We start from the raw sequence: 15,862 nt of genomic DNA on the forward strand, positions 1-15,862 counted from the left end.
AGATTGAGATTAAATCAGAACAAGAAAGGCACTGTGAAAGGATGAAGATGACTGGTTGAATTAAAGGGAGAAAGGAAATGGGAACAGTGGAGTGAGTGAATAATAAGGGAACGAGGAAGGCAGGTGAAGGAGCTGTATTCCTACAGGCCTAATTATGCTCAGCTGACCTGCCAGTCTACATGCAAGGAAAACACAGTGAGAGCTAGACAGCAGATATACCAAATACTGCGTATTTACTAGGGGCTCCAACATCACTGTGACAAGCTGGGCCCTGTGCCAACACTGTACTAACACTCCTTCTACTGCAGATATTTCCCTAGTACTCACAAGCGTTTTGAGTTAAAAACAGATTTAGGATTGTAAGGGTCTCAGGTATTATGGTATTGGGGACACGTAACTAGGTAAGATAGTGAGCTGTTGCCAGAATTAGTAAAGCAGCAGTGGTGGCAGTGGTGAAGAAGTAGGGTTGTTTGGCATATGACTTGTGATACATTGCAATTATGAACTTCATAACTTTAACTAGCTGTGACTCAGGAAGTTTAAAGCCAACAAATAGCCCAGAAAGCAACTAGGGATGATGGAAAGTTCCTTATAACTGCTGATTTTTTATTTATTTTTTTAGTATTCATCTATGAAGAAGCAGTGAACTAGGGACATAAAAGGCCTGTGGCTGGTCTTGTTTATCCTGCTATTGTAAGCATAGCTACTAATAAAATGGGTATAACTTCATTTTTTATTAATCAAAGGGTCTGGTATCTATTACTGAGGGAAAACCCCAAGATCCTTCATAGTTTCTTACATGGAAGTCCTTTTTCATCACTTTTAAAGTCTTCTTTTTATTTATTTACTTTAAAAAAGTATCAATCACAATAGAATAGAAAATGCATAAGTATGCGAGCAGGCAAGTCCAAATTGAATAAGCTGCCAGCATGGCTGACTGGTAACAGCCCTGTTCCTGGCCAAGTGCCTACTTGGGTCCCAGGTTGCACCAGCTTGGGGACAGGGCAGCTGCTCTGGCAAGGAAGTAAATATACTCCAGGAACCAACAGCCCAGAGCAGTAGGACACTTGTGCCAGGGAGCAGCCTTAAACCCAGCACCTGCCCATTACCAGCTGGTCTTGCTGTCCCTTAAGACATAGTGTGGCCACATGGCAACAAGGAGGAACCGGATTCGAGGCTGCTCCCCAGCACACGTGTGCTAGCACTCTGGGTTGCTGGTGCCCGGTGAGTATTCACTTCCTTCCCAGAGCAGCTGCCCAGCTCTCACTTTCAAAGCAGAACAAGAATTATGCATACTTGAGAGAGGACATTTTTGTACAGAAAGATACTGGGATGCTCTTACTTAACCTAAAATTATGGCAAATTATTCCTCACCTAAAAATATTAGGATAAAACACCTTTCTGACTATTTAGAGTAGTCTGTGCTCCTCAAAGGGCACGGTAGAAGGTATATTCTTCTGAGAATCTTAAAGCAACATTTGGAGAAACTCTAGCAAAATATACTATATGGTAATATCTTCCACCAGAAGGGAGGAGGAATAGATGAGATGTAATACAGTAGGAGATGCAGGCTTTGCAAGATTAGGTTCCCTACTTTCCTGTGAAGATGAGGTTTTGTGAAGGGACAAGACCACTGAAGTGCTCCAGATGTTTGTTATAAATCTTCGTTTCAAAGAGCAGCACTTCTCCAATGAGCTGCAATGGAGCACGGAGCTCCAGGGAATGGAGAAGCAGCACCCTTGGAAGTAAAAGGCCACAGCAAGAGACTGCATGGCTCATCCTTAAATGGTTGCAAACCCCCTGGATACAAATGACAAGGAGTCTACTCTCAATGAAAAGGCATGCTTCTGTAACACCCACGCACACTTGGGTTGTGTATGCAAAGCATGTGCTTTTGGCTCTCATGTATTGTGATTTTCTATGTGTGCGTGTGCGTATTTTTGTATGTGGGCAAGATGGCCCCAGTTGTTCCGGTCATGTGTTCTGCATATGGAAAGCTGAGGCCTTGTATCTGGGCAAAATATGTAAAATCCTCTGGCCTGATTGGCTAGGGGAGCAAAGACATTTCAGGCAGATTGGTTAAGAGGAAGAGAGCAGTGTGGCACCCCTGCCTGGCCGAGGCCGGGGTGATGTCATGCAGAGGGATATAAGGAGAGCTGAGCTGGCTGGGGGTGGAGGGGAAGCTGGTAGGGGCTGGTAGGGGCTGCTGAAGAGTGAAGACTCCTCCAAGGGAGAAGGGATTTTCAAATAGTGAAAGGGAGGAGAGAGAGAGAGAGGGAGAATTATCCCAGTGTCTGGGATCTCCTCTCTCCTTCTTTTCTTCCCCCTTTTCTAAGGGATTAATACTAGGGAGGAAGGTATTGGTTTCCCTTGGATTGCCTGGCCAGCAATTAGGCCTGCCAGCTTTAAACACGGTTGAAACCTGGGAGTTTTTAATCCTGCTACTTTTGGGCTGGGGTTGAGTTTGCAACTTTCTGCTCCCAGTGGAGTTGTATGACCCAAACTACCTGCAGCCCAGGCCGAGAGGGTAGGCCTGGCTTTTCCCCTCTGTTTCTTTTGATGGTCCTTTGCTTCAGTCGAGCTGTGCGCTTGGGTCAGCTGTAGCCAGTAATCAACCTGACTCCCTTTTGAGTTTGCCCTGTAGTTTTTGTTTCAGCAGGCCATGTAATCCAGCCCAGAAGTCTTGGGGTGCATGCATGCTGGCTGGAGCTGCAGTTCTACCCCACTCCTCCCACACATCTTCTCCATGGGAGCAAAGATCGGCACTGCCACTTCTCCAGGAGCAACAAGGAGCCCTTTGCAATGCAGAAGGACTCATGTTCTTGAGCAGCTCCTGCCAGTGCAGTGAACCCAAGGAGCAGCTTGGACTCTCTGGTGTGGACCACACTCTCCACTTCATTGCTGAAAGGCTGGTATAGGGGTGCAGGCCCCCAGAACTACCTGTTGGGAAGCCCCAAGTCCCAGACGGACTTGGTATGGGTGAAGAAGCTTCCCTCAAGAGGGTGCCACCTCTTTGCTTTGTAGCCAACAGTGTTTTAAAATTACATTTGTGAGGATGAGGTTTTGTTTAAACAGAACAAATTTAGTGTTCTCAGATTTCTGGGTAGGGACTTGAGCCACTGGTATAATTTAGGGGGTACCCTGACGTGTGAACCCAGCCCTTCTTGCTGCTGACCGGTGCCTTGCAGAAGGGCTGCACTTCTTATAATGTTCTGTTTAAATGACTGTAATGCTTGTGAAAGGTACTGAAGTCGAAGTCTGGAAAAGTCAGGCCCTTCATTTATGAATGGTAAATGCAGTATCAATGTGTGTTGCTTTGTGTCAAGATCATATTTAGAAGTACCAGCCTCTAGGGATGAGAGGATTATTTATTACTCAGAGTCATTCATGGCCAGATTCTCTGACAAACCCAGGTTCGGTGTCTCACTGCAACCTGGTGCACATTGCAGAGCAGTCTGTGGTTCCTTTAACATATGCCATTGGCAATGTTTCCCAAAAACCCACTTACCAGCAGAGGATTTTAAAGAGCAATCTACTCATGGGATGATACCATATGCTATCCTAGGAAATCTGAGCAGCCCAAATGAATCACTGGACTTGTATAAATCGGGGCAGATATTGGTCTCATGTATAAATGCATATGCTCTTTCTGCGCATAAGGTTGCATTCTGTAAGTCTCTTATGCCACTTAACTTAAATAACTAAGAAGTCCTGCCTCTCACATCCTCACCTTTGTCACTGCTGAACTCTAACATTAAACTTTTGTGATAAATTGAGGGGGGATGGGAAGGAGGGGAAGAAAAGCAAATATTTCAGAAATTATCAACTGTTCAATTAATCTTGTTTTATATTGTTTCAGATAAACTTGGGTTAATAAAAGAAAGAAATCAATTCGCTTCACCCTTTTACTGCATGTCTTTCCATCATTCCAAGTGTAGGAGGAGCCGCTGGAATATTCACTGCAAGCACTTGACAGGGAGAGTTCACTGCTACTGCAGCTGCTCCGGGGATAAAGGCGGCTGGACCCTGTTATATTTAATTGACTCTGGCATTTCAAGGCAGGTATACTGGCTTTCACATTCTGCTGGCATTCCTAAAACAGACGAGATAGAAGTATCATATGGGTGAGAACAGATCATGTCCACTTTCCCCTGATTTAGTTAGAAGGGCAAAATGCAAGCATGCAGTTCATTATTTTCATATTGCACCATTAAGAACATGTAAAACGAACATGCGTAAGTAAAATAAATAGCTCTCATCCTGAATATATTAAAATGGAAACGCATCTGAATTCATTCCATTTTCTTTCTTTATTCTGGCTCCGCTAGTCTGCTGGCTTTTCAATAAGGGTGTTTTGAGTGTATTTGAATGTTGCCGTTTATATTAGCAGCATGTTCCACTAACATACAGCAAACAAAGTTATAAGAGTACAAGTACATCTTGACAACTGCATTATAGTCCCACAATGTAACAGATGAGGCTCTACAAACTGGACAAGGTAAATTAATTTAGTGTCCCAACCAGAATGTCCACTGAGAATGGAATCTCTCCATTACAGTCTAATTTTGGTTTCCTATCTAGTCCAAAGCTTTGTCTAAGAAAGTCTCTGATGTAGGACAATCCATCTTTGTGTCACTCCCAGACAGCTGAAGCCTCTTGCTTATGCAATTTATTGACACTTTATGGCTGCCTTTAGTACTGGTGTAGTTATCGCCCCTCTCCAAATGCAATTTCAGCTGACTGTGACTAAATGCCAGCTTTGAGGAAGGGAGTAATGAAGAGCAGATAGCACTTTAAGTAAAATATTAAACCTTTGGAGGACTATCTAGGATGTGTTTAATTTGTTTTCAAACTAATACTCCTATGCCTAACAATGCTAGACCTTCTTTAATGGTAAGTGCTTGTTTTGTTATGCTGTTCTGGTATTCTCTAGTTGCCATAGAAAATCAGACACTTTTTTAATTATCCGCAATACCAAAAAGAGTGATGCTACTTTATTTTCTCAGAAACTTTTCCATTGAATTTCATTAAAACTAGAAGATAATCTTACAGCCAAGCCTTAAGCAATATTTATTGATTCCTGCACTTGTTTATAGCCTAATATGGTTTTGCTTAGATGGGTATTTTCACATTTATATCCCAATAGGACATAAAGAAACTCAAAGTTATATAATCTAAGAATAGCTGGCAATACTATCAGATAGGTTCAATGAACATGTAAATGTTTCATGGAAATCTTAGGAAAACATTTCATTTAGAGACTATTCATCTTCTAATCTGTAACAGGCTGGTTGGATTTTTGTTCATATTTTTAGCCACCATGGCTGATGCTGTACTAAGCCAAGAGCCTGAGAACAGGATTTTTATTGCTGAAGAGTTCATCACTACTGCTGTTCATTCCTCACCTGACATCATAATGCTCTGTTTTTGACAAACCTAACTACAGGGCAAAGCATTATTCTCTGTCATGGGCAAAACCCATGAATGGAAAAATCAGTCATTGGTAGCAGCAGCAAGGTTTATTTACCTCCGGGAATTACTGGCACACGTGCTCCTAGGGAGCGAGAAGTATGAGAGGAGGGGCTTTCAGGTCTTGTGGACCACAAGGGAGCACAGATCCTACACCTCAGGCTCAGGGGTCTACAACAGAGTCCCTTTGCCTTGTTGATACAAATCTCATTTTACCCCTGGCACCCTTGGGAAATGCTGTCATTGTCTATGCCTGCATCCCCCCTTAAAGGCATAATGGCTAATAGCAGCACAGGGTATGTCTACCCCGTGCAAGGCAAAATAGAATAAACTTTTGCTAACTGTTTCAGTTGGGGTGCTAGAGAAACATGCTGGTTTGAGAGACAGCACATGAGGTTGCACCCTACACGCCAAGCTAGACGTGTCACCAAGTCTATACCACCCAATCTACATGGCACTTGCATGGAAGGAATTCTGTAGCCAGCGGGGAAGGTTAGCACACATCATGTTGCAGACCCCTCCCTTTGCTCTCCCATTTTTGGCTGCTTTGGGAGGCATTTCTTTCTCCCCTTTATGCTAAAAGAAGGAGATAGTCCTATAATTACAGAGAAAGAGTAGCAGATGGATATCTAGGGGAAAAAAATCTGTGTTCATATAAATATCCTTATTATTTATGGCAAATGAGAAAGTCTGGAAAATATAAAAAAAGGCATCGTGGAACGTTCTCCAAATCTGCTAAATTGCAGCAGTTCTTTTAAAGGACACTGACATTTTCTTCTACAACTTGCCTGACTTCTCTAGCTTCTCTTTAGCCAGCCTTAAAGATTACATTTAGTTCATATATTTAACTTGAAGATTAATTTATTAATTTACATTCTATAATCTGAATTTTTTTCATCATGAGTTTTAAACTATTACCTTTAATGAAATCAGAGTACAAAAGCTGAATGCCAGATCACAATTTAAATACATAATTGTTGGTAAAAAGGAAAGACAATTGAATGAATCAAACAATTACAGAGACAAAACTTCACACTTAGAAAAACCTAACCTGAAGGCTAAATTACAGAGTGTACAAGGGACTGATAATATCTTTGTGAAGCTCTGAGAAAGAATGGCTTTTCATTAAAATACATATTATTATCAAGCAGACTGCATTTTTGTCGACACTCTTATACTTTAAGATCAAAGACAGAGAAAGGCTCAAGGTTTTGCTCTCTTTCCCCTTATTTCTTTCCATCATTATGTGACTTCTGTTTTTAAGCTACTTTTTCCTCTTTGTCAATGAAACATGAAAGCCACGCCAGTTAAACTTTTGCCAAATAAGCACAAAGCTAGCCCCATCTGAAAAAAAAATGCAGCGCCCATGAATTTTTAAAAGTTCATACATAATATATCATAAAAGGAGGATGAATAATATGGTGCACGGGCTTTAATAAAAAGCTCCTTGACCATTTCTCAGAGACTCTGAGATGTAATCAATACCCAAAAAGGTATCTTGGGGACATTGCCAAGATTTATGGGGTTTCTTTTTTTTGCTCAGAGTGATGCTTTCTGCATCAACTCAGGATATGATATTGAATTTTAGAGAACAAGAGAAAGGAAAGTACTGTTATCTGCCTCGACAACACTGCAATTCAAGGATGAGCTTTATGGCTCGCCCATGACATCACACTTTACAGACAGAAATGTATATTCCAAATGAGGGAGTCAAAGACAGCACAAACACTCACATGAATCTGAACATCAGCAGTTCGTGATTGCATCAAACTTCTGTTCCTTTCTACCTCTGAAAGCAAATCCCCAGACGAGAGATCTAAGATGCGGGAATGAAGTTTCTGGGGGGTGAGGGGGGAAAGGGAATGACCAAAGCATAAACATTTGATGAATATGCAATAGATCAGCATTTTTAAAACTCCAAACGGCGCATTTAAGTTTCAAGGGAGAACAAGCCCCGTGGTAAAAGAGTATTTGTCCTATTTAGAAAGGTTGCCATTTCACCATGTACCAACACCAAGACCCATTGAAGAAAGAACAGTTGATTTTTCATCTACAGGAAACTGCACTTTTTCTTCTTGTTATTGTTTCACAACTTATCACTATTTCATGTTGAACAATGATAAATTAATATGAATGCAGCCATATCTATCCTCAGAGTTTGACAGGTTTGAATAAAAAATATAAAAAATGAACTATGGAATTAACATCTATAAGGCAATCAACATATTAACCTTGTTTTATTTTGGAGTTGTTATAGCCTGAGTGAATTATTGTAAAAGTGACCCTATTTTTAAACAGCATTGATCTTGTGAAGCCCTCCCTTGCACACATTTTAACTCAAAGTCATTAATGTCATCTGTTAGGAACAATTAATGTGAATAGAAAATAATTGCATCAGGGAGCAAGGGACTCAGAGGATTTTGTGCATTAATATTCACATACTGTTCGATTACATACTCAGTTCTTTATTTCAGTTTTGCTTGGAAGGACTGCTAAACTGGTGATATTTCCCACATATTAATCTGTATCCTAATTACCAAAGCTTTCTGGGTGTATTAAGCTCTATTTTTAATTGCAAATACAATAAAATGCATTACTTATATAAACATTCTTTCTTGGCCAACAACTCCAACAGACAAACTGATCCTATTTGCTGTCCCATCAGTCATGTGAGCCAATTTATTGGATTATAGATATGAAGGATGTGATCCACAGCCGGATGAAATAAATGAAAAGGTTTCTACTGACTTCAATGGTCTTCGGATGAGACCTTATAGTAAAATCCTTGCCACCCTCTAACTGGCTTCTCCAAACTCTATAACCAGCAGTGGATCCAGGGGGTGCAGTGGTGCAATCACTCTGATTTTTGGTCCACCCAAAGTTTACATTTAATATTAATGGCTATAAGACTAAAGAAACAGCTTAATTTGCGTATTTTTATCTAAATAATTTTTGTCGTGTTTTTTAATATACAATACATGATACAGCATATTCCAGTAGTTATATTTGTTTTAACTCTGAACTTAAACTGATTAATATAGCCTTAGGCCCCTAGCATATTAGTAAAGAGTCTAGGATGCCTATACACATGCTCCTTCATGTTCTAATTGAACACTGAAGCATCATGCGTATTAAGCCCCTGCATGTTTTAAAATGGCCATGGGGTACTTTAACTAAACCCTATCAAACTAGCCCTAATTTCTTTTTACCTGGAGAACAATGTGTGTTGTGTTATATTTGATGAGGCACCACGTTATCTGCATCCCCATTTTCAGACTCCTAAATCCACCCATGCCTACAACTGTAGAGGAATCAAAATGTATAGGAACCATCATTTCTTTTGTTGTGCTGCTGTGCTGTGCTGTGCTGGAGGGAGAACAAGCGGCAGGATGGGGCGTTAGTACCTAATGCTCTGCTAGTTCAGACTGCACTCCTGGAATGCCACCCACTAAAAAAATGAACAAAATGACATATTGATTCTGAAAGCCTTTGCTGTTCACAGCTGGTATTGAAAACTTCTATTTCAGGCAATTTAGTAATATTTTAAACCACTAATTATTAATTCGTGAGTAATTTGTCACAAGCTACATATTCATTGAGTTTTCATTCAATGCTTTCATTCAATTGATGCCATCCTGTTTCAGGCAAGATTATGGGAAACAGTTTGCATGATCGATGTACTGTATAATCATATTTCCTCTAACATACCGTTGAGTAGATTTGAATGCCATAAACACTCTGCATCCAATATGTTTTCCATTATAAATATTTACTATACCTAGTGTAAGTATCTTAACATCGCTGTTATCTGGTCTCTACCTATTTAGTGTGCATTATTTAAAATGTTGCTATTGGAGTTGCCACCTGGTGTTCACCCAAGAATTAAATACTACCAAATAAGCATTCCCAAGCTCACAGGTTTTAAGTGAGTACAACTATTAATCTTGATCTGAAGATCTTACAGTGGTTTGGTCACTATAATATCCATTTTTTTCCAGACATATACGTTACTGGATTCTATGAGCAGGTGTTGTGCTGGTTTTTTTGCCAAAAGATGACTTCTCCAAGGAAACCAAAATCCTGCACCACAATTTAGGGTAAATGTCAACACTAGAGCTGAAGACTAAGGAATTGTGAGTTGAATAGACGCTTTAACATTTATTTTCCTAGAAAAATATTCCAGCAATATTACTTCCCAAATTGCAGAGCTTGAAAGCTTACTTCAGTTTTTTTTAGGCTCTTCACAGTATTTTTAACAAAAGAAAGTTACTGTACGAGTTAGCAGCATACATGGCAACAGGTGACATAGAGAACAATGCGAATTGTTATAACATTATCACATGAAACGTCAAGGGTTGCTGTCAACATCCTTATAAACCCAGCCCACTCAGTTTTTTTAGCCTATCAAGTAGGCGCGTGAGAAAAATAACTCTTCAAGAAGGAAATAAACCTTTAAATACCTTAACCTAAAAGCATTATTGACAAGATAAACTGTTAAGAGTTATAAGTTATTAAGATAAATGCAGGTATATCCATGTGATACACAAGAAGTCAGGCTAGATGATCTAATGGTCCTCTCTGACCTTAAACTCAATTAATCTATAGAACTATAAATAAATAATAAGCATAAATCAGCAAAACAAAATAATGACTAATAAGCCAGGAAAGTGTGTTCTCAAGATGCACAGCATAACATTTCTGCATTGAATAGCCTTATTAAGAAATCATTATACTGGAAATATCCCCCCCCCCCTCCTTCCCCGTACACAGACAAATCAACTGTAACAGATATATAATGCAGAATTACCTGCATTACAAACTCTAAAGCAAGAAATGTACTTTTGGATTAGATAATTAAACAAATGCAGTCACAGAGAAATAAAGCAAACTATCCAGTAAAAATATGAACATTCCCCTCCCCCCCTTCTTTTCTCTATAATAATATGGGGAAAAGGGAGGATATTACAGTATTCACCTAACAATCTGTGCCTGATGGAGAACTTCTGGGATGTCTTGATTGAGGGATACCTGTATGGGAGTAGGGTTGACCTACACTGGGGGAGTGTACTACAAAAGACATCTTACAAAAGTTAGCACAGCCCAGAGTGGTACCCGTTTGCCCTCAAATATCCTTATACTGAACATTCCTAGAGCAGTTCAAGGCTAAGAAAATCTGAAGCAATAAATCCAGCATGTCTATGCAGAGGATAGGAAAGGGTGGGGGGAAGAGCAATTAAGATTGTATGTTTTGGGAGCAAAATGGCTACAGGAAAGAAAAAAGAGAGACTACACAATAGGAGCCCCAAAAGTTATTTGCTTACACCAACTGGGAGAACAGTTCACAGGTAGTAAATCTGCCAGCTGCTCAAGTGAGTAACTTCTTCCTTCCACATCTGAGCAGAAGTTCCTAGTGTATGCAAGTGCAGAATTAAAGACCATAAGCTAAAACTAGAATAGGATCCTTATGCTGCTTGACATGATTTAATGTTTGCCTATGACTGCTAAATTTAAACTCATACTATATATGTATGGATAGCAGTACCTTCAGACCAGTAAAACCATTAATAAATCTTTGCTCTTAGCCCACAGCTGGGACAAGTTAACAGCTGTAACTCATATGACTACAAGGACTCATAGGACTGATGCTGAACTGCAAAATGCAAAATCCAAAAAAAAAAAAAAAAAAAAAAAAAAAAAAAAAAAAGGCTTGATGGTTGGTTTTAACACTACAGACAACTAATTACGGTATATGGTGATATTTGTGAAGGTTTATTCAAAATGAGATCTCAGTCTTGAATATGCAATTAAAGCTTTTTCCTTACCTCCCATGATATTTAGTGGGACTCAGCTACATGTGTATTAATGTGCTTTCCCTAATATGCATTAACTTTAGTACCTCCAATGTGAGGTACTAAAAAAATGCACGTTAGGCTGCCCTAATGCATGGTATGAAAAGTACATGTTTTTTAAGTGACACTTAATGTGCCTATTTGACTGTGCAATAGCATAATTGCACACTTTTTTACACGACACTTTAATGACCAGTCAAATGGGCTACCGTGCACTGAAGCACACATGAAGACGCACCCACAGTGCCACTATCAGTGATTCAAAAGTACTGCCATATCTTTTCACAATCAACATGCGCCCAGAATATGTTATGCAATGTATTTTGGACAGGCAAAATGAAGGAAAAAAGATTTATCCAGAGTTATGGTTGCACAGAGCAGGGACGGAGACTAATCTTCACCTGATTCACCCTACCTTTCTTGCTGAACTGAAGTTGAAACCCTAGCTGTTGCTGAAGGCTAGTCTCTATGGGTAGATCTATGATTCTAAAATGAGCTGATGAATCTCCAAGGCTGTGAAATAAAAGAAGTGAGACCAGGAGCAGCTAGCAGACACCAAAATTGTGCTAAGGAAGGTTAGCCTGATTAGTGGAACAGCAAAATCATTAAAAAGAAGAGCTGGTTATTAATACCCGTGGAATGAAAAACTCTGAGCCATTAAGTCAACCGACTCCCTCAGCTACCTAAATTATAATGCCGAAGCAGCTATACTTTGGTTCAGGAATCAGATCAGGGTGCTTTTAGTCCAGTCAGAAAATCAGTTTCCTTGCTTAAGACTTGTACCTCAATTTGGAGGGGCGGAGGGGGGGCAGGTGATTTAGGTTGGGAAAGGGGCATGTTATATGCCAGAACATACAGTACTTATTTTTTCTTCTATAGCCTAAACGCCAGATTTTGTAAACTGTCTCTGCAGACTTGTATCATTGTTTCCTGTAGCTTTATTTCTAATTTTTTTTAACCTACAGTAAGTGAGCCCCAGGGTCTGGAATGCCTCATGGTGGTATAAGCAAGAAGCTGGAGATAGTTATTTATCGGTGTTTGAAATGTAGAGAATAAAATTAGAAGCGTACAATATTGCTCAGTATTAACAGTGGGAAAAGTTAGACATTAAAGGCATATTAAAGGATTAACTGTAAAATACATTTCAGTAAGCCAAATCATTTCAGTGTATAAAAAGGCAGCTTCCAGCTATTCCAGAAATTTCACCCAAGTCAAGTGGATTTATTTTTGATTTTCTATTAATCTAGTAAAAAATATTTCCCTGTTCAAATTTAAATTTATTTCTTTTATTTTCTTTCCTGTGAGGGTGAAGTTGCTAAAAATGATTAAAAGTCAGGAGATACAAAAGATGCCAAACTTTAAATTCAAAACTAGCATTAACAGTGGCTTGTCAGTCTTGCTGGCAAATCCTCCAGGCGAGTTTACTGAGACTTAACTGACAACATCCAAGACAAAGTACACGGATATGATATTACAAACATTTGTATGGAAGATTAGGGAGTTACAACTACATCAGAAAATCCTGTTAACAAGGCAAATCCAGCACAGAATATAAAACAAAGGTCTCACGTCTGTTTTAGATTCTACCGACTCGTTACACTTGGTTCTAGTCGAACCATTTTGGAAAAAGAAAAAAAAAAAGGGAATATTCCGAAGTAACTGAAAAGGTTGAAACGGAAAGTCATAAATGTCCTAGAGTGTAAATTGTGAGGTATTAAGAAGGTATTTGATGCAGCAACACAAATAACATAATCTCTCTATATTCTTAAAACACTTGCCAGTGCTTCTATAAGCCTAAAATTATTCCCCTTCCAAATCCGCCTAGTTTTATTAATTTTTATAAACTGCTTTAAATAAAAGTTACATTAAAAGATACAAAGTAATCCTCTCTGATGCTTGTTTTCAGTTTATAACTTTATCAGTGTTTTCAAGCTCTTACTTCTCATTTTCATAGCACTAAGTTAGGAGTCTGTAAGTACTGCAGCAATGATAAAATGAACTCCCTAGTTTTCTTGGGAAAATATGTGTAAAGTGAAATTCCCCAGGGATTATGATTATTTTAGAGTCAACAGTTTACACCAGTAACCTGGTAATAATCTACTCAGAGGTAAATAATTAATTAAATTAATGCATTTAATTGACCTTGCTCACTGAAGACTCAAGTATATTAGGAAGCAAAATACATTCTAAAAATATGAACCTGCTTAAAATAGCTATCTTCACTTTCCATGCTTATTCGTTTAATAGGAAAAGCAGCAAATACTTTTCATAAATAGCTTTCCATTGATCTAAAATGAATGAAATAAAAGGATCATCCCACTTTATAGTATAAAGTCCAACATCACATAGGTATGGGACATCAAAGACTATAACACAAAATAATGCATATTATGACGCCTTATTTTTTTTAGATTATGCACACGATAGCAAAGACTTTACCATTACATTTCAGGGTGGTCAGTTTCATTCCAACCCCCCCCCCCGCCATTTTATACTTTAAACTTTTGTGATAAGAAAGAACTATACTATTAATTTTTATGACCTGCCTTGCATAACATCTCTGCGCTCTAACACCAAAGGGCAGGACTGTCTTTTTTTATTCCAAGGCAGTGGTGCTCAAACTTTTGGCCCTGTAGGCCAGATGACTGGCACAGGGCCTGTCTACAGGCTGGATCTGGCCCTGGGGGCCAAGTACCAACCCCTCCCTGTCCCATGCGCTGGGACTGGCATAGCAGCAACCCCTCCCACCCCCTACATGCTGGGATTGGATCCCAGAGGCCTGGCACTGCCCCTTCCACTGCACACCTGGCCCTGCATGCTGGGATCGGGCACTGGGTCCAGCACACGGGACTCAGGGTCCTCATGGGGCTATACATTTGACAGCAGGGGAGCAGAGCCACTGCTTTCCCGCTGCCCAATTTTCAGACCCGTGGGGAGTTTGGTGCGCCAAATGACACTGTGCCACAGGCCAGAGGTTGAGCACCTCAGTCCCAAGGTATCCAAGAGAACGTAGTGTTTTTGTGCTTTGTATAATGTAGAAGTTTTTGATGGTGCAACATTCACTAATTTTTTCAAGTTAGCATCAGGATGGGCAATGAAAGCTCTTGGAGCACAATATAGTTTTGGCCTTTGTCCTCGCAATTCTTATACTTTAAAAACTTCTTTTCACATTCACTTTCTGACTGTCACTAGAACCAAAAATCATCTAAAGGAATTAGGCAGACCTCAATACGATCTTGTTATTGACATTTATGTTGATCGATGTTGGCTCCTACAGAATTGGAATCTGCAGATCAATTCCCTTATTAGATTCTTTCTCACTGCTGCCATGATCATTTTATCACACAAGCTCCTGCTATCAAATGCTGCTTTATCACTTTATAATGGGATAAGCTAAAGCTTTCCTCCAGCATACAGCTGGAAATGAAAACTGCCTTGAACCTAGAGGCTGCTTACTCCAATATTCACAAATATACTAATCATTATGTATATATGCATAGTAAGCAAAGATAATGTAAACTGAATTTGCCTAACCCTTACAATTCTCTCCCATTCTACATTTCCAAGCGTGGGGGTGAGTTAACCGTTAAATGCCAGAAAATGTCCTGGGCTGACTCCTCATCCTCTCTTACATTATGAGTAACATAAGAAAGCAAAGCAGAGAGTTAAGAGATTTTTCATAGTTGTAACACTAGGAAGAAAAACTCAGGCCTCTGGAATGACAAGAAGCACATGTGTGCACAGGTGTGTGCAAGCACACACGGGCACATACTGCCAAGAACAAAACTTATACAAGAGTTTGTTGCAGTATTGCAAAATGTGCTTGTACAAAAATGTGCACAGGCAAGGTACTTTTGTAAGAGTGGTGCTACTGTCATTGAGAGAGGAGTTCATCACATTAATTTAAATCTCCGATAAAATAAATTAGCTTTTTTATTGCCAGGTTGAACTATGAGGCTATGATGGTTATGTATTGCTACAATCCAGGTCTTAATGGTATTTTAGCCCTGTGGTGGGCAAACAGAAACCATTTCAAGCCTTCTAAAGGCTATTAAAACATGTGCAGATGTCTGGAAAATTAATACTATTATCTAACTCTACCCTTTTGCCTGTAGGAGGAAAAGGAGAGACAAGGCTCAGGGATAATATTTTAGATCAATACATGGTGACAGAGGAAGCAAGCACTGCTTTGCTAAGAAATTCAGTAACAATGAGCTGTTTTCCCAAGTGGGATTCCTTCTCACTTGGATTTTGTTAAAATCATTAATTTATTATGTTAAAAGAAATCAAAGGAGGTAAGAATCTTTTTCTTGTCCTCTGTCACTGTGTTTTTTCCAGGGCAGGTATGCTAGGCAAAGAAAGGTTCATCTACTTACCTTGCAGGAGCATGAATTTGTCAAGGTTAATGTTAAACATGCTGTATTCTCCTTTCCCTGAATGATTTGCACTTCTTTGAATATTTTTAATGGTATAGGAATGTCAGATAAAGTAGGAAAATAGCAGAAGGTTTTCCATAAAATATTCAGGCTTTTATAACTTCTCTT

At 39.4% G+C, this 15,862-nt stretch overlaps 1 protein-coding gene across 7 annotated transcripts in view; it reads right to left on the minus strand.

Annotated features, from left to right (window-relative positions):
• The window catches only part of NCKAP5 (NCK associated protein 5), a 461,300-nt gene that overhangs the window by 93,737 nt on the left and 351,701 nt on the right, over nt 1–15,862 (minus strand). For 6 of the 7 annotated variants that reach the window (XM_025197575.1, XM_025197576.1, XM_025197573.1 and 3 more), the window contains 2 exons: nt 7,203–7,307; nt 3,902–4,093 (listed from right to left, as the gene is read on the minus strand). In XM_025197575.1, coding sequence (XP_025053360.1) covers nt 3,902–4,093; nt 7,203–7,307 — 297 coding nt within the window. The remainder of the gene's footprint in view (nt 1–3,901; nt 4,094–7,202; nt 7,308–15,862) is intronic. The other variant, XM_025197574.1, reaches the window with a different exon arrangement.

This window comes from Alligator sinensis, unplaced genomic scaffold, assembly GCF_000455745.1.
Source record: "Alligator sinensis unplaced genomic scaffold, ASM45574v1 scaffold277_1, whole genome shotgun sequence".
Classification (NCBI taxonomy): Eukaryota; Metazoa; Chordata; order Crocodylia; family Alligatoridae; genus Alligator; species Alligator sinensis.